The 20,441-nt window shown below is 33.2% G+C and overlaps 2 protein-coding genes across 3 annotated transcripts in view; one reads left to right on the top strand and one right to left on the bottom strand.

The window, feature by feature from the left end:
* Positions 1 to 7,022, bottom strand: part of LOC138700999 (glucose dehydrogenase [FAD, quinone]-like) — a 35,745-nt gene extending 28,723 nt beyond the window's left edge. Inside the window, exons 1-2 of one of the 2 annotated variants that reach the window (XM_069827476.1) lie at positions 6,871 to 7,022; positions 534 to 816 (exon numbers count right to left, since the gene is read on the bottom strand). In XM_069827476.1, the coding sequence (XP_069683577.1) occupies positions 534 to 816; positions 6,871 to 6,899 (312 nt within the window). In that variant the 5' untranslated portion in view covers positions 6,900 to 7,022. The remainder of the gene's footprint in view (positions 1 to 533; positions 817 to 6,870) is intronic. The other variant, XM_069827477.1, reaches the window with a different exon arrangement.
* The window catches only part of LOC138700997 (gastrula zinc finger protein XlCGF26.1-like), a 194,247-nt gene that overhangs the window by 71,814 nt on the left and 101,992 nt on the right, over positions 1 to 20,441 (top strand). The window lies entirely within an intron of this gene.

Raw genomic sequence — 20,441 nt, 5'->3', positions numbered from 1 at the left:
TCCAGATGCCGATGTTATTACTGCAATATGTTATATAAATAATATTGTTAAAAAATTAAAATGAAAAATAAATCATTATATAACCTTACCGTTTGTTTTAAGTTCGCATTTATAGACTTGGGGGGGGGGGGTGAAAAGACAGACGTATATCACGGCCTGCTGGAGTATAGTAAACACAGAAAACATTTTACAGCAACAATGTCGAAGAAAGATATTTTGGTGTTCCGAAGTTGGCGTCATTAAACAGAAACCAAGATGGAGATTTCATTGCAACTAATTAGAAATTCGTCTTTCAGGTATGTAATAAACGATCTTCGCACAAAATAATGTACGATACACGAGCGGTATGTTTGTTTTCATGTTCTCGGAAATTAAAAAAGCTCAACTACGTTTCGCTTTTTCAATCTTTTCCTCGACCATGAAAACGTCTACATACCGCTCTTGTAACGTATATTTACTATTGTGTAACTTGTTGGTAAACCAGTCCAATATGAGGTCAGAATGGAAAAAGATGAAAACCCGCAGTTGCCTACCTCGTCATAGACCCTGTTGGCGGCTTCGGGACATGTCAGCGGGTCCACCAGATCACACTGTTGCTCCAGCAGGCGTTCCGCCGTGTTCATGAAGAGCGGGTCGTTAGAGAACCCACAGGCTGCAGCCAGGGACTGGGGCTCCAAGGTGGAGCAAACGCAGGTGCCTCCGTTCCTACAGGACTGCGAATCCACGAAGGACTGCAGCTTCTTGGTGTAGTTGCGGCCAATGGCGTGCTTGTCGTAGCTGTGGACGCTGTGGCCCATCAGCACGAGGAGGGTACATCTGTGAACATAAAGAGTTCATTCATATTAGTACCACAATCTACTATATACAGTCGCGAAGCTCAATATGTACTAAAATGCAAACATGGGTAGTTGCCCACCACTAGGATCGCTACTATCGCCTCATCATCGCAGATCTCTCTCCTAGTAGACGACAAAATATGTTACACTTTCGTTGTGTTCTTTTGGAAAAATTAACACCTTCCTTCCATTATTGAAATATTAAATGCATAAAGTTAATGTATTATTTTAATGAAGTATATTAAATTCTACCATAAACTCGAAGATACCTGCAAAAATAGGTTAATATAATTTTTGTTTGTGCAAAACGAACTGAAATTTACTATAATAGCTTCACTCATTCCAGATTATAGCGATAATTAACTATGAAACCAATAAATATTAATTTGCATTTCCCTTTACAACAATAATAATGGAAATATGAATTAATGGAGTAACTTACGTGTACCGGTACTTGCAGTGTAGGCTTACGTAGTTAACAAAGTGGGCTGAGGTTAAGCAATAATAATCACACCAGAATTGGAAATAAAACGTGATCAATAAATTTTATTGTAACAGATTTTTTCTACGTCTCTAGTAAAGTAACAAATAAAAATAACAACAAAATTAACAGCTATAATTAAAAACATATCCTTTGAAAAAAAAAAGTAGGGCTAAGCAATAATAATCCCACCAGAATTGAAAATAAAACGTGATCAATAAATTTTATTGTAACAGACTTTTTCTACGTCTCTAGTAAAGTAACAAATAAAAATAACACCAAAATTAACAGCTTAATTAAAAACATCCTTTGAAAAAAAAAGTAGGCCTAAGCAATAATAACCCCACCAGAATTGAAAATAAAACGTGATCAATAAATTTTATTGTAACAGACTTTTTCTACGTCTCTAGTAAAGTAACAAATAAAAATAACAACAAAATTAACAGCTATAATTAAAAACATATCCTTTGAAAAAAAAAGTAGGCCTAAGCAATAATAATTCCACCAGAATTGAAAATAAAACGTGATCAATAAATTTCGTTAAAACAAACTTAATTTTTCTACGTCTCTAGTAAAATATTATTATTCCAATTATTATATTTTAGCCATTAACATTTTCATTACAACCAATAACGAACATTTCACAAGCATCAATGTGAAATACGCAACGAGCTAGCACTCGATGGAAATACGACACAGTCCAAAGTCGACCGTGGACAGTCTATTGTTTCTAGTTGCTAACCGCTTGGAGCGCTTTATCACAAGATTTGCAAAAAATCACCTCAAGCTTCGCGACTGTATATAGTAGACTGTGTTAGTACTACCAGACGCATGTATATCTGCGCAGAGATTCATCGTGGACAAGAAATGCAGATGCCCACAAATGACTTTTAGATTCCTCAGAATGTTGATACGAAGTTGAAATTAGATATACACGTATACTAGTGGCTTGTGCAGCAAACGCTGCAAACTAAGTTCGTTAGATGTTCAAATAAACATTTTTTCAGATTTATTTTCAACGAAAAATACCAGACATTTCGAAAATTATTTGCTTCCATAATAATGAAACAAACTACCTCTGAATGTTATTTTTATGCCAAATACTTTTTCTTGAACCTATCCACCTTCAGCTTTCGAGTTTCAACGCGAAAACGCAAGTAACAATGTCAGGACGATCAGTGGGTTTTTCATGTGGGAGTAATGCAGTAGCTATTTCAGGTCATTGTGGATTGTACAGGGACATCACTTTATTTTTACCAACATTTTTAACATTAACCTGGCTATACTCGGAAACACTGTTTCCCCCTTCCATTACAGGAGTTTGATGTTATACCTTATTTTATTTCAAGGAGTGCATTTCGGTGGCTCCTTTGAATACCGAACTGCACTCCTTGAAATAAAATAAGGTATACTAGTGCAATATGTAAACAAATCATTTTTCTAGCTATAGGAGGAGAGAAAAGTAGTGTATCCATTTATGTTGTAGGGAAATACGACATTACGATTTTCAGTTTGATCATCACTTTTGCGGAATTTATCAAAATACAGTAGAGTAGTAACATTTTTTTTTCAAAAACTCAACTTTTCAGGCGGCTATGTTCGTTATGTAATGTCTACTTTATTTAGCATATTAATTATTGATGTTATCATACAATATAGAGAGTGCATTTAAATTGAGGGGGTCATAAGTAAAGGGCTGTAAGTGCACTTAAGTTACTTTTGAGAAAATGGGGTTTAAATATTTAAGCTTTCGTAAATTCGGTGAAATTTTTTATTTAAATTTTAATGTGTGATGCGATTAAAATATCCCTTTGCTACTAAAATTTTAGATACTTTAGCTTACACTGGATGCACTTAACTCATGTTATTACAAATGTCACTAGCATTCCTTTGCTTCTAGCCACCTCAATTCAAAAAAAGCTGATCTGAATTTTTAAACAAGTTGCTGAAAATGGTTGCCGTTCATTACAATGCAGGCTTCAATTCAGTATGCATATTATTAAAAACATTTTGAAGCATATTCTCTGAAATTTAATTTATCGTTTCTTGAATATAATTGTTTAGTACGATATTATTAATATAGGTTATTTCTTCTATAGAAAACGCAATCATATTTATGAAACACACTATACACTGCAGTGTTTACTTCACTGCTTGAAGACTTCGAATGCAACAGCGGCCGTAAGTTTGTGTGTCTGACGGGAGCAAGGACATTAGTGAAGGGGTGAGAGTGAAGTACATTCAGAAATGCAGGTACAATAAAAATGCAAGTAAAAATAAAATGATGTCCCTGTAGGTGAAAGTTAAAGAAAGTCAGGTTTGCTATGCTTTCGAACAATAAACATAGCATCTTGGTGTAGCTGCTCCATGTAGAGCTTGAAATGTAGAGGGTAAAATCATTTTATCCTGCTAAGAGATCTTGCTGAAATGATCGGGATACTACAAAATTTTGCAGGCCTCTTATTTTATCAGTAAGAAATACCGTCTTTCCTTAGGAATTGTAATTTTTGCGCTCTCTCCAGCCAATACTGAATCTACACCTCACCACCATTAAATATATGAAAAAGACTCAACCCACTTGATTAATAACTGTAAAATATTTTATTTTTAATAATATTATTATCTTACGCCAGTTTTTTAGTTTAGTTTATATATTAACATCATGCCATTAATTATAATAATAATATTTCATTTCTAATAGTAATAATGTCATCAAACCACCTCTAGTTTTGTAGATTTTAATATCCAATACCAGCTGTACTCAGAAAATTACACACCGCAGAATCAGACCTGTAAATAATTTTTAGTAAGTCTTGAAGTTTTTCATAACCAATTGAATTTGAACTCTAAATATGTTAGCAATCCTGCCTTCGTGTAATAACCTATTATTTATTGTAGTGTGTGTTTTGTTTTATTTTGAAATGCAATTAGTTCTCAAAACTGACGAAAGATGGATTTTGGAAAATAGGAAAATTATGTAGGGAAACTGACATTTCACTGAAAACTATTATTTTTCTGAAAAACTTTGGGTTCCAAGCTTCAAAATGAGGGGTCATTTATTAAAATCCGTTCAGTTGTTTTCCCGCAATTTCCATTACCAGTTCAAATGATATATATAGAAGATGGATAGGGTGGGTTGGGGTAATTTTGGTTTAAAAAACAGCCTTTGTTAAGTACAACCTGTTACCAACAGTAATCTGACTAGAGATTTTGATCAAAACTCGAGTGGGATTTAATTGGCTATTACACGATTAGAAGAAGGTATGTAAAGATTAGAAGAAATAAAGTACGCTAATACAAGAAAATATTAATTGGCTTTCTGAAATTCTATTTCAGTAATGTTAGCTTCACCAAAATGTTCATTTTCAGTTGACTATGTTATTATTATTATTATTATTTTATTATTATTATCATAATAATAATAATTATTATTATTATTATTATTATTATTATTATTATTATTATTATTATATCACTTTTGTTGACGTCGTATAACATTTTGTCGAATATCCTTTTGAGAAGATTAACTCCATATGTAGATGAAATTATTGGGGATCATCAGTGTGGTTTTAGACATAATACATCAACTATTGATCACATTTTTTGTATTCGACAGATATTGGAGAAAAAAATGGGAGTATAAGGGTACAGTACATCAGTTATACATAGATTTCAAAAAAGGCATATGATTCGGTTAAGAGTGAAGTTTTATATGATATTCTTATTGAATTTGGTATTCTCAAGAAACTAGTTCGATTAATTAAAATGTGTCTCAGTGAAACGTACAGCAGAGTCCGTATAGGTCAGTTTCTGTCAGATGCGTTTCCAATTCACTGCGGGCTAAAGCAAGGAGATGCACTATCACCTTTACTTTTTAACTTCCCTCTAGAGTATGCCCTTAGGAAAGTTCAGGATAACAGAGAGGGTTTGGAATTGAACGGGTTACATCAGCTTCTTGTCTATGCGGATGACGTGAATATGTTAGGAGAAAATCCACAAACGATTAGGGAAAACACGTAAATTTTACTTGAAGCTAGCAAGGCGATAGGCTTGAAAGTAAATCCCGAAAAGACGAAGTATATGATTATATCTCGTGACTAGAATTTTCTACAAAATGGATATATAAAAATTGGAAATTTATCCTTCGAAGAGATGGAAAAATTCAAATATCTTGGACCAGCAGTGACAAATATAAATGATACTCGGGAGGAAATTAAACGCAGAATAAATATGGGAAATGCGTGTTATTATTCGGTTGAGAAGCTTTTATCATCCAGTCTGCTGTCAAAAAATCTGAAAGTCAGAATTTATAAAACAGTTATATTACCGGTTGTTCTTTATAGTTGTGAAACTTGGACTCTCACTTTGAAACAGGAACAGAGATTAAGGGTGTTTGAGAATAAGGTGCTGAGGAAAACATTTGAGGCTAAAAGGGATGAAGTTACAGGAGAATTGAGAAAGTTACACAACACAGAACTGCACGCATTATATTCTTCACCTGACATAATTAGGAACATTGAATCTAGACGTTTGAAACGGGCAGGGCATGTAGCACGTATGGGCGAATCCAGAAATGCATATAGAGTGTTAGTTGGGAGGCCGGAGGAAAAAAGACCTTTAGGGAGGTCGAGACGTAGATGGGAGGATAATATTAAAATGGATTTGAGGGAGGTGGGATATGATGATAGAGACTGGATTAATCTTGCTCAGGATAGGGACCAATGGCGGGCTTATGTGAGTGCGGCAGTGAACCTCCGGGTTCCTTAAAAGCCATTAGCAAGTAAGTTTGTATTATTATTATTATTATTATTATTATTATTATTATTATTATTATTATTATTATTTACTTCTGTTGATTTCAGTGGCTTACTTTTAGAGATATTTCAAACAAAAACGTTTAATATAATTTTGATTGTTTTTGTTTTCTTCTCGAGATAAAAATCGTTTTAGCCTATATGAAACATTCCACAGTGTGATTGAGGAAAGTCAATGATTTAATTTTCAGTATGCTCAGTCAGTTTAAGAGAGCGATGTATTATGATAATAAATGATTGAAAGAATTTTATTTTTGTCCTTTAAATGTATAGAAATTTGATTCTAACAAATGTAACCTTGTAAAATTCCTTTGCAGAACGAAAAGTTGTATTTGTTCGGAAAGATTTCTGCACATTTAAGTGACAAAACTAAAATAATTCAGTCATTTATCACAATGCACTGTCTTCTTAAATTGACTGAGCATATTGAAAATTAAATCAATAGCTTTCCCAAAACACGCTATGAAATATTTCATATACAATATTTTTTATCTCGAAGCAGTATCGAGCAAAACTTTATTAAATTCTTTTGTTTGAAATTTCTCAAAGAAAACCTTTGAAATTAATGACATTACTTACAGCTTAGTCTGTATAAATACAAATTCCCACTTCATACGTCGTTTGTTTTAACGCGTAAACAACAGATTTCCTAGGCAACTTACAGGACAACAAAACGTTTGGCTGTTTTTTTTTTAATTGGGGGATTCTAGTGTTCACGATCTAGCGTCGAAATACTTACAACGTGAGGAAGGCGGTGCGTCTGCCCATGGCGATGGTCGCGGTGCGATACCAGAATGACTTGTCCCGGTGAGGTTCGGCTGGCTTTTAAAGGGTCCCGGTTCTTATCTTCCGCTTCCTCGAAGCCACTTCTAGTCGTCAAATCCTGGGGAATTCCGCCAAGGGCAACCTTATGATAATACTTAACATTTTTGTTCCTTTTTCGCTACCTGGAGTCACTCCCACATTTTTGCAGATAGTGTTATTGATATTGTTTCATTTTTCAAGAGTACATTACTACTCTTTTCTACGTAGTTTATTGGTATGTTAATATGACAGGTGCAACTTTTTTGCAAAAAAAAATATATACACATTAGTTTGCTTTCGCGACATATTTTATGCAAAGTTGCAGGTCGTATATTGTTTTTGACACCGAGTAACAAAACTTCCTAGAATGCATACCTATCTAATTAATTGTTTTGACTCGATACCATTCGTAACTTAAAATTATTCAGCTTTCAACAGCTCCTTGCGAAAAATGTACAATCGGGTTTTCTGTTTCATGCTAATAAAATTAACGCGTAGGTAATAAATTTATAAACTTGTGCTTGCTATTTGGGAAAAGGAAATTGTACCAGAACAATGGAAGGAGTCCATAATTGTACCTATTTTTAAGAAGGGAGACAAGACTAATTGTGGTAACTTTCGAGGAATATCACTTTTGCTGACGTCGTACAAAATTTTGTCCAATATTTTTTGAGAAGATTAACTCCGTACGTAGATGAAATTATTGGGGATCATCAGTGCGGTTTTAGGCATAATAGATCGACTATTGATCAGATTTTTTGTATTCGACAGATATTGAAAAAAATGGGAGTATAAGGGTACAGTACACCAATTATTCATACATTTCAAAAAGTCATATGACTGGGTTAAGAGAGAAGTTTTATATAATATTCGTATTGAATTTGGTATTCCCAAGAAACTAGATCGATTAATTAAAATGTGTCTCAATGAAACTTACAGCAGAGTCCGTATAGGCCGGTTTCTGTCAGATGCTTTTCCAATTCACTGTGGGCTAAAGCAGGGAGATGCACTATCACCTTTACTTTTTAACTTCGCTCTAGAATATGCCATTAGGAAAGTTCAGGATAACACAGAGGGTTTGGAATTGAACGGGTCACATCAGCTTCTTGTCTATGCGGATGACGTGAATATGTTAGGAGAAAATCCACAAATGATTAGGGAAAACGCGGAAATTCTGCTTGAAGCAATTAAAGCGATAGGTTTGGAAGTAAATCCCGAAAAGACGAAGTATATGATTATGTCTCGTGACCAGAATATTGTACGAAATGGAAATATAACATTGGAAATTTATCTTTTGAAGAGGTGGAGAAGTTCAAATATCTTGGAGCAACAGTAACAAATATAAATGATACTCGGGAGGAAATTAAACACAGAATAAATATGAGATATGGTTGTCATTATTCGGTTGAGAAGCTTTTGTCATCTAGTCTGCTGTCAAAAAATCTGAAAGTTAGAATTTATAAAACAGTTATATTACCGGTTGTTCTGTATGGTTGTGAAACTTGGACTCTCACTTTGAGAGAGGAACAGAGATTAAGGGTCTTTGAGAATAAGGTTCTTAGGGAGAATGGAGAAAGTTACACAACGCAGAACTGCACGCATTGTATCCTTCACCTGACATAATTAAGAACATTAAATCCAGACGTTTGAGTTGGGCAGGGCGTGTAGCACGTATGGGCGAATCCAGAAATGCATATAGAGTGTTAGTTGGGAGATCGGAGGAAAAAAGACCTTTGAGGAGGCCGAGACGTATATCTATACTAATAGTAAATCTGTAGCCAAAATTTTTCTGGTAATTTTCGATTTTCTAAAAATAATTGGTGTTAACATGTATAATTAACCATCCTGAAGCCGAAAATCCCATTTTTTTAATTTTCGTTTGTATGTCTGTCTGTCTGTCTGTCTGTATGTTTGTTACCTTTTTCACGCGATAATGGCTGAACGGATTGCGATGAAAATTTGAATATAAATTAAGTTCGTTGTAACTTAGATTTTAGGCTATATGGCATTCAAAATACGTTCTCTAAAAACAGGCGTTATAAGGGGGTCTGAATTAAATAAATCGAAATATCTCGCTTATTATTAATTTTTGTGAAAAATGTAACATAACAAAAGTGTCTTTAAAATGATTTCCGATAAGTTTAATTGTTTGAAAAATTTTGATAGGACTGATATTTAATGAGATAAATGAGTTTTAAAATTAAAATAACTGCCATCTAAGGTGGTGTAATGAAATAAAAAACAAATTACTTAGTGTATAAGGGGCCTTGGACAACAACAATCGAAAGCTATGAAGCATAGCCTACAGAGAATGTTTCTGTGTTTGTATGAAGTAATATCGGAAGCTAAATTAAACGATTTCTATAATTAATTATTATTTCATCATTGGAAAGTGTAGTTTCTCTGGATGGACATAATGCTACAATGTTATTACAGTAACTTGTGAGTGAATTGAGGACAGGTAAGATTAAAATAGCTTCTTATGCACAGAAAACTTGATAGGTTATTCTGTATATTCATTTCCTGTATTTCTTAAAATAATGTTTATGAACATATTCATTTTTATCTCAGAGAATTAACGAACAACGTGAGTGTATTGATTTAGTATGCAGTAATAGTACGTTAGATTAGCACTCCATTATTTTATAATTCAAATTTTAACTATGCTCAATTGAATCGTGTTAAAATACATAAAATACATATGCAATAAATGCAATGCAAAAAAATTGGGTAATGAGCCAAGCAGATTATGTTGCGCTGTTGTAAAAGCTGTTCCTCCTGAGATTCAAGAGCTCCCACAACAAATTAAAAACTTTCTAATTCGAGTACATCCGTTATCAACACACTTTTTACATAATATAATATAATATAAACATAATAATAAATCTGTAGCCAAAATTTTTCTCTTAATTTTCGCTTTTCCAAAAATAATTGGTAATAACAATTAAGAAGCATGTTAAAGGAATTGTCATTGCACCAAATGAGTGGTCTCTGGATCAAAATGATCGCATTATAATATTTTAAATGCAATTTTAAATTAAGTAACATATTAAACGATTTATCCTTCTATCAAACATGAATGTTCCCTGGATCAAACGTTCTATTTTAATTATGTAATTACTTTATATTTATTTCTAACGCGTGCAGCGGAGCGCAGGGGTACGGCTAGTGGGAGAATAATATTAAAATGCATTTGAGGGCGGTGGCATATGATGGTAGAGACTGGATTAATCTTGCACAGGATAGGGACCGATGGAGGGCTTATATGAGGGCAGCAATGAACCTGCGGGTTCCTTAAAAGTCATTTGCAAGTAATTAAGTTTGTAAGTAATAATAATAATAATAATAATAATAATAATAATAATAATAATAATATTATTATTATTATTATTATTATTATTATTATGATTATTATTATTATGATTACGATTACTAGCCGTACCCGTGCGCTCCGCTGCACCCGTTAGAAATAAATATAAAGTAATTACATAATTAAAATAGGACATTTGATCCAGGGAACTTTCGTGTTTGATAGAAGGATAAATCGTTTAATATGTTACTTAATTTGAATTGCATTTAAAATATTAAAATGCGATCATTTTGATCCAGAGACCACTTATTTGGTGCAATGACAATTCCTTTAACATGTTATTAATTGTTATTACCAATTATTTTTGGAAAAGCGAAAATTAACAGAAAAATTTTGGCTACAGATTTATTATTATGTTTATATTATATTATATTATATTATTATATTATATTATATTATATTATATTATATTATATTATATTATATTATATTATATTATATTATGTAAAAAGTGTGTTGATAACGGATGTACTCGAATTAGAAAGTTTTTAACTTGTTGTGGGAGCTCTTGAATCTCAGGAGGAACAACTTTTACAACAGCGCAACATAATCTGCTTGGCTCATTACCCAATTTTTTTGCATTGCATTTATTGCATATGTATTTTATGTATTTTAACACGATTCAATTGAGCATAGTTAAAATTTGAATTATAAAATAATGGATTGCTAATCTAACGTACTATTACTGCGTACTAAATCAATACACTCTCGTTGTTCGTTAATTCTCTGAGATAAAAATGAATATGTTCATAAATATTATTTTAAGAAATACAGGAAATGCATATACAGAATAACCTATCAAGTTTTCTGTGCATAAGAAGCTATTTTAATCTTACCTGTCCTCAATTCACTTACAAGTTACTGTAATAACATTATAGCATTATGTCCATCCAGAGAAACTACACTTTCCAATGATGAAATAATAATTAATTATACAAATCGGTTAATTTAGCTTCCGATATTACTTCATAAAACACAGAAACATTGTCTGTAGGCTATCTTTCATAGCTTTCGATTGTTGCTTTCCAAGGCCCCTTATAGACGAAGTCATTTGTTTTTTATTTCAATACACCACCTTAGATGGCAGTTATTTTAATTTTGAAACTCATTTATCTCATTAAATATCAGTCCTATCAAAATGTTTCAAAGACTGAACTTATCAGAAATCATTTTTAAAGAAACTTTTGTTATGTAACAATTTTCACTAAAATCAATAATAATCGAGATATTTCGATTTATTTAATTCAGGCCCCCTTATAACTCCCCTTTTAAATAACGTATTTTGTATGCCATATAGCCTAATATCTAAATTACAACGAACTTAATTTATATTCCAATTTTCATCGAAATCCGGTGAGCCATTATCGCGTGAAAAGGTAACAAACATAAAGACAGACATACAAACAAAAATTAAAAGAAGCGATTTTCGGCTTCTGGGTGGTTAATTAGATATGTTTGGACCAATTATTTTTGGAAAATCAAAAATTACCAGAAAAATTTTGGCTACAGATTTATTATTAGTATAGATTATTATTATTGGATAAGAAGAAAAAAGGCGACGAGATGTGCGAACTGAGGAATAATTAGACTATATAGAGCATAGGTTGGAAAACAATCCTGTAAAATCAATACGTCATTTAGTGCAACAAGTGGGACATCACCAATATTAAAACTAAAGCCTTATAAAAGACGTGTAATACACTGACTTGAAGGCCCGGATAGGCAGGCAAGAATTAATTATTTTATTTATTAACATTTCATGATATTCATACATTATTTCACAGCTAGAATATGGAACAAGTCAAAAAACTTAATACTACTATATAGTATTAATTTATAGTCACAGTCTAGATGAAATATATACAGACGAGATTTACAATATAGTCTACTAGTACAACACAAAGTTTTAGTGTCAATTTCATGAAGCATTATTGAATGTCATGAATTCACCTACAGAATAGAAGGCGTGAGATATTAGGTACTTCTTTAATTTGGTCCTAAATAATCGTATGTTTTGAGTTTCATTTTTTATATCGATAGGGAGGCTATTAAACATTTTTACTGCCATATAACGCACTCCTTTTTGATAGCACGATAGACTTGCCGATGGAGTATGAAAGTCATTTTTTGACGAGTGTTTATGCTATGAACTGTTGAACTAGTTACAAAGTTTTCACGATTACATAAGAGGAAGATTATTAATGAAAAAATATACTGACAAGCCATGGGCATTATTTATAGTTTTTTGAAAATAGTTATACACGCTTCCCTAGATTTGCCACCTACTATTATTCTAATTACTTTTCTTGTAGTAGGAATATGTGTGTTGTTGCAGGAAATGGGACCTAAAGTCGGATTTTCATTTTTTGTTTAGCTAGCTATAGCTAGCTGTTACAGTTCTAGCTGCTATAGTTTTTAATATATTACTTGTTGAATGTTGATATTACATTACTTTTCGAGAAAAATGCAATTAAAGTTTTCATTTGTTTCCTTAGCAACTATAAGAAAGATTTAGGTATTTAAGAAGCACTGTGTAAAACTACGTCCTAGTTTGGTATGTAAAAAAGTCTACAGGTAGCGCAAGATGTCAAAACATACAAATGCAGTTTTTACACCGCAAATTAGTTCTTTTGTTCTCCTGTAAAATTTCCTTTCACGACGTTAGGTCTCTTTTCACGCAACGGGACACACATACTGTTACTATCTGTAGAATTTCCCCAGAATATTATTCCAAAACTCATTACCGAGTGGAAGTATGCAAAGTATATTGTTTTAAGGTATTGATATTTACTATCTTTTGCATAGATCTAATAGCAAAACATGCTGAAATTAGTTTGGGGGTAATTTCTTTAATATGATTTTTCAAATTTAACACATTATCGATTTTTAAGCCAAGAAATTTGGTTGTTGTTGTTTCTAATAGGGATCTATTGTTATTTATTGCGCTAGAAATTTGCGAGGTTGAATTTGGACAGGATTTAAATTGAATTATGTTAGTTCTGTTACAATTTAATACTAATTTATTGACTGAAAACCAGTCACATGAAAGTATTTCCAAAGAAACAAAAATACACTTTATTTTCAAAATGTTATCTCTTCTTGATAGGTTTGGTAGGTTTTGTTTAATCTTAATGAATAATGGTTAAGACATCAAATGTGAAATATGTAAAGGTTTTATCTTCCACTGAATATTGTATTGTCAGTAGAAAATGTGTTATAATAGGAATTTTATTGTAAAACTTGAGGAACCTGCTTTCGTGATAAAAAAAAATTGTGGGTATATATATTAAACTGGAATACGCCGTTGTATTGTTGTGGCATGTTAACATAAATTATAATAACTTAAAAACTTGTATATTTATTGTCAAAATACAAATCTAACAAACGCCATTGCAAAGGAGTGACATCACATTATATATTTAAAAAAAGCTTCCTAATCACCCGGTGAAGCAGTCTTACTTGTTCGACATCGGTTGTATAAATTTATGGTAACAGATACCTGTAGAAAAGTTGCATTTTAAAAAGTATTTGCTTGTCATGTACAGCCCGTGTTCAATTTTGAATGGAAGTTTCCTGCTAAAACCACGTTTTCGAGCGGCAGACGTAATGTCCAAAGCAAAAATGTCCAAAGTGTAAAATATCCGAACACAAAAATGTCCAAAGCTAAAATGCCCAAACACAAAAATGTCCAAATGAAAATGTCCAATACAAATATTTCCAAACTGAAAAATGCCCAAAATATAAAATGTCCAAACACAAATATGTCCAAACCAAAAACGCCCAAATGAAAATGTTCGAAGCAAAAATGTCCGAAGGGTAAAATGTTCAAACACAAAAATGTCTAATATAAATGCATAGGTTGGATAAAAAGTAATGGCAACACTGCTGTCACGTGACGATGGTGCTTTCGAGAGCTGCCAGCTGTGTGGACATGAACAAGGACTGTTAGATGAGTTAGTGCAGCCAGCGGCGACAGTACTCCATCAATCTACTGCAGTGTGTAGAACGTTGACTTTCATAGGGATAGTGCGAGCGCCCTAAGACCATCCTTACAAAACTAGAGCAACGTTCCTGGATCAAAATTGAAATGGCACGGGGTCATAGCGCAGAAGAATGTTTTCAGGGACTGCGTGAAGCATGTGGCGATGCAGCGTTGCCATATCGCACAGTTGCACGATGGGTTAAAGCGTTGTTGCACCGATACCAAAGGGAAGGTGACGACTTTCTTGGACGAATCGTCGCTATGGACGAAACCTGGACTCGCTCGTATGAACCAAACTTGAAACTCCAAACAAATGAATGGAAGCATCCCGGTTCTCCTCGTCCAAAGAAAGTGCATCCTACACAAAGTGCTGTGAAGGAGATGTTCATTGTGGCGTATGACATTGATGGGGTAATACTGCACCACGCTGTACCTCCAAGGCAGACGGAAAACGCGGACTACTGGAAGATCCACCGTACTCACCCGATATGATCCATGCGATTACGATCTTTTCACCAAAGTGAAAGAACCACTGCGAGGGACCCGGTACAATATCAGAGATGAACTTATCCGTGCTGTAGGGCGGTCAATACGGAACATCAACAAAGATGGACGCGCTGATGGTGTACCACGCCTTCCAAACATTTGGCAAAAGGTAATAAATAAGGGGGGCGACTATATAGAAGGTACGTAAATGTTGTACCCCTGTGAATAAAGCCATGTCAGAAATATCGAACTGTTGCCATTACTTTTCATGCAACCCTAGTACAATATGTCCAAAGCAAAAATGTCCAAACTGAAAATTTTGCACTTTGGACATTTTAAACTTTCAACATTATTGTTTTGGACATTTTACACATTGGTCAATTTTAAACTTTGGACATTTTTGTATTGGACGTTATTGCTTTGGACATTTTCATATTGGACATTTTGCACTTTGGACATTTTCGTATTGGACATTTTGCACTTTGGACATTTTCGTATTGGACATTTTGCACTTTGGACATTTTCGTATTGGACATTTTGCACTTTGGACATTTTCGTATTGGACATTTTGCACTTTGAACATTTTCGTATTGGACATTTTGCACTTTGAACATTTTCGTATTGGACATTTTGCACTTTGGACATTTTCGTATTGGACATTTTGCACTTTGGACATTTTCGTATTGGACATTTTGCACTTTGGACATTTTCGTATTGGACATTTTGCACTTTGGACATTTTCGTATTGGACATTTTGCACTTTGGACATTTTCGTATTGGACATTTTGCACTTTGGACATTTTCGTATTGGACATTTTGCACTTTGGACATTTTCGTATTGGACATTTTGCTTCGGACATAATGACCTAGAACGATGTTTTCGATGTTAAGATCGTGCATGCTGGGTAGCTTTCGGCGCTGGGCCCCGGACTCATTTCACCGGCATTATCACCTTCATTTCATTCAGACGCTAAATAACCTAGATGTTGATAAGGCGTCGTAAAATAACCCAATAAAATAAAATAAAATAAAAAATCGTGCAGTCTCGGTGCAAAGAATGTTTCAAGCATAGCAACATACTGCTCGACAATCGATGGAAGCCGTTCGTCAGTTGTTTGGAAGGCGCGTCATGTCACGTAATGGCGACATTCCACGGCCTGCGAGATCCCCTGATCTGTTTGCGATTTCTTTCTGTGGGGACGTCTTAAAAGCAGTGTGTACAGCACACGTCCTGCAACCATCGCTGAACTAATACAGAGGATTGAAGACGAAATCTCCGGCATTCCTCGAGACATGACACACCGAGCATTCCAGAGTTTTCACACCAGGCTCTCAGAATGTGTAAGCCGAAATGGAGCACATCTTTCCGATGTCATATTCAAGATGTAACATGACAAGTAACATTGTGTAATAATGGCAACATAAATTGCATATTATGTACAGTTGTGACAAAAAAAATCGGACCGATCCTTGTAGCTGATTTCAGAGCTTTGTTCACTCCAGAGCACGATAGACTGGTGACTAAGACTTTCGTAGTTCGAATCCTGCCTGGGAAGGAAACTTTTTTTTTTTTTGTTATTTATTCAAATTTATTCCCAATACTTTTCGATTGCAGCGATATTTTACTACTTAATTAACTTATTATTCCCAGAACATGAATTTTACCAGCAATTGACAATTTTTTTTTTTTTTTTTTTTTTGTTATTTATTCAAATTTATTCCCAATACTTTTCGATTGCAGCGATATTTTACTACTTAATTAACTTATTATTCCCAGAACATGAATTTTACCAGCAATTGACAAGTATCGGGAATAAATTTGAATAAGGAACAAAAAAAAGTTTCCTCCCCAGGCAGGATTCGAACCACGAAAGTCTTAGTTACCAGTCTATCGTGCTCTGGAGTGAACAAGGCTCTGAAATCAGCTACAAGGCTCGGTCCGGTTTTTTGCCACTACTGTACATGCACTTGCATCAATAAAAATAATGTTTGTACTGTGGTCATTCGTACATTTTTTTTACATATAATTAACATTAATTATCTATACTAATAATAAATCTGTAGCCAAAATTTTTCTGGTAATTTTCGATTTTCTAAAAATAATTGGTGTTAACATGTATAATTAACCATCCTGAAACCGAAAATCGCTTTTTTGAAATTTTTGTTTGTATGTATGTCTGTCTCTCTGTCTGCCTATCTGTCTGTCTGTCTGCCTGCCTATCTGTCTGTCTTAATGTTTGTTACCTTTTCACGCGATAATGGCTGAACGGATTTCGATGAAAATTGGAATATAAATTAAGTTCGTTGTAACTTAGATTTTAGGCTATATGGCATTCAAAATACGTTATTTAAAAGGGCGGTTATAAGGGGGCCTGAATTAAATAAATCGAAATATCTGGCGTATTATTGATTTTTGTTAAAATGTTACATAACAAAAGTTTCTTTAAAAATAATTTCTGATAAGTTTTATTCTTTGAAAAATTTGAATAGGACTAAAATTTAATGAGATAAATGAGTTTTAAAATTAAAATAACTGCCGTCTAAGGCGGTGTATTGAAATAAAAAACAAATGACTTCGTCTATAAGGGGCCTTGGACACAACAATCGAAAGCTATGAAACATAGCCTACAGACAATGTGTCTGTGTTTGTATGAAGTAATATCGGAAGCTAAATTAACAGATTTGTATAATTAATTATTATTTCATCATTGGAAAGTGTAGTTTCTCTAGATGGACATAATGCTATAATGTTATTACAGTAACTTGTGAGTGAATTGAGGACAGGTAAGATTAAAATAGCTTCTTATACACAGAAAACTTGATAGGTTATTCTGTATATTCATTTCCTGTATTTCTTAAAATAATATTTATGAACATATTCATTTTTATCTCAGCGAATTAACGAACAACGAGAGTGTATTGATTCAGTATGCAGTAATAGTACGTTTTCTTAGCAATCCATTATTTTATAATTCAAATTTTAACTATGCTCAATTGAATCGTGTTAAAATACATAAAATATATATGCAATAAATGCAATGCAAAAAAATTGGGTAATGAGCCAAGCAGATTATGTTCCGCTGTTGTAAAAGCTGTTCCTCCTGAGATTCCACAGCTCCCACAACAAATTAAAAACTTTCTAATTCGAGTACATCCGTTATCAACACACTTTTTACATAATATAATATAAACATAATAATAAATCTGAAGCCAAACTTTTTCTGTGAATTTTCGCTTTTCCAAAAATAATTGGTAATAACAATTAAGAAACATGTTGAAGGAATTGTCATTGCACCAAATGAGTGTCTCTGGATCAAAATGATCGCATTTCAATATTTTAAATATAATTTAAATTAAGTAACATATTAAACGATTTATCCTTCTATCAAACACGAATGTTCCCTGGATCAAATGCCCTATTTTAATTATGTAATTACTTTATATTTATTTCTAACGGGTGCAGCGGAGCGCACGGTTACGGCTAGTAGTAATAATAATTCTTTATTGCCAGAACAAAGATACATATTGATTTTTTTAACATAAGAACTCCCTAGCACCCCCAGAAAGAGTAAGTTACATATTCGTGCTAAGGGGGCATTCCACATAAGTTAATGTTAAGACATTTTATTGAATAACAGAGTAAAAAGTAATTAAAGAAAAAAAGAAGAAGAAAAAACACATCACAATAATTGAACTTTAAATTCTCTCTGTTAATAGCAATTGTTAATACATTTATTTAAATAAGAAGCATTAGCAAATGGTATGTTTGGGAATTTATCTAATCATGTTAGAAAGCCTTGGACCGAAGTTAATACTGTGATTATATGCTACAGATGTAGTACTTACTTACTTACTTATTTACTTACTTACTTACTTACTTACTTACTTACTTACTTACTGGCTTCTAAGGAACCCAGAGATTCATTGCCGCCCTCACATAAGCCCGCCATTGGTCCCTATCCTGACCAAGATTAATCCAGTCTCTGTCATCATATCCCACCTCCCTCAAATCCATTTTAATATTATCTTCCCATCTACGTCTCGGTCTCCCCAAAGGTCTTTTTCCCCACCGGCCTCCCAACTAACACTCTATATGCATTTCTGAATTCGCCCATTCGTGCTACATGCCCTGCCCATCTCAAACGTCTGGGTTTCTAATTATGTCAGATGAAGAATACAATCCGTGCAGTTCTACGTTGTGTAACTTTCTCCATTCTCCTGTAACTTCATCCCTCTTAGCCCCAAATATTTTCCTAAGAACCGTATTCTCAAATACCTCTAATCTCTGTTCCACTCTCAAAGTGAGAATCCAAGATTCACAACCATTCTTCTTCAATACTACACATTTTATTGTTGGCCACTTAACTGCCTTTACCAACAATAATAGACGGATGAATTGTAATGTACTAAACGAAAACAAGAGTGTGGTATAATAATACTGTTACGGTAGTAGTTGCGTGGGTGCCTGAAGAACCTCCCAACGTCTTCGAGCCGATGTACAATGCTAACTAACAGCCTAATAATAGAGGCGAACATTTTATAATTCCGAAAACGATCTTTTAGGAAGGCACTGAATCGCAGAGCAGTATAGCCAACACATTTTTTATTTATTTATTTATTTATTTATTTACTAGCCGTACCCGTGCGCTCCGCTGTACCCGTTACAAATAAATATAAAGTAATTACATAATTAAAATAGGACGTTTGATCCAGGGAACATTCGTGTTTGATAGAAGGATAAATCGTTTAATATGTTACTTAATTTAAATTGTATTTAAAATATTAAAATGCGATCATTTTGATCCAGAGACCACTCATTTGGTGCAATGACAATTCCTTTAACATGTTATTAATTGTTATTACCAATTATTTTTGGAAAAGCGAAAATTAACAGAAAAATTTTGGCTACAGATTTATTATTATATTTATATTATATTATATTATATTATATTATATTATATTATATTATATTATATTATATTATATTACATTATATTATGTAAAAAGTGTGTTGATGACGGATGTACTCGAATTAGAAAGTTTTTAATTGTTGTGGGAGCTCTTGAATCTCAGGAGGAATAGCTTTTACAACAGCGCAACATAATCTGCTTGGCTCATTACCCAATTTTTTTGCATTGCATTTATTGCATATATATTTTATGTATTTTAACACGATTCAATTGAGCATAGTTAAAATTTGAATTATAAAATAATGGATTGCTAAGCTAACGTACTATTACTGCATACTAAATCAATACACTCTCGTTGTTCGTTAATTCTCTGAGATGAAAACATTATTTTAAGAAATACAGGAAATGAATATACTGAATAACCTATCAAGTTTTCTGTGCATAAGAAGCTATTTTAATCTTACCTGTCCTCAATTCACTCACAAGTTATTGTAATAACATTATAGCATTATGTCCATCCAGAGAAACTACACTTTCCAATGATGAAATAATAATTAATTATACAAATCGGTTAATTTAGCTTCCTATATTACTTCATAAAACACAGAAACACTGTCTGTAGGCTATGTTTCATAGCTTTCGATTGTTGTGTCCAAGGCCCCTTATAGACGAAGTCATTTGTTTTTTATTTCAATACACCGCCTTAGATGGCAGTGATTTTAATTTTAAAACTCATTTATCTCATTAAATATCAGTCC

This window comes from Periplaneta americana, chromosome 6 (assembly GCF_040183065.1).
Source record: "Periplaneta americana isolate PAMFEO1 chromosome 6, P.americana_PAMFEO1_priV1, whole genome shotgun sequence".
Lineage (NCBI taxonomy): Eukaryota > Metazoa > Arthropoda > Insecta > Blattodea > Blattidae > Periplaneta > Periplaneta americana.
The sequence above is the reverse complement of the archived record's forward strand: the minus strand, read 5'-3'. Positions and strand labels throughout refer to the sequence as shown.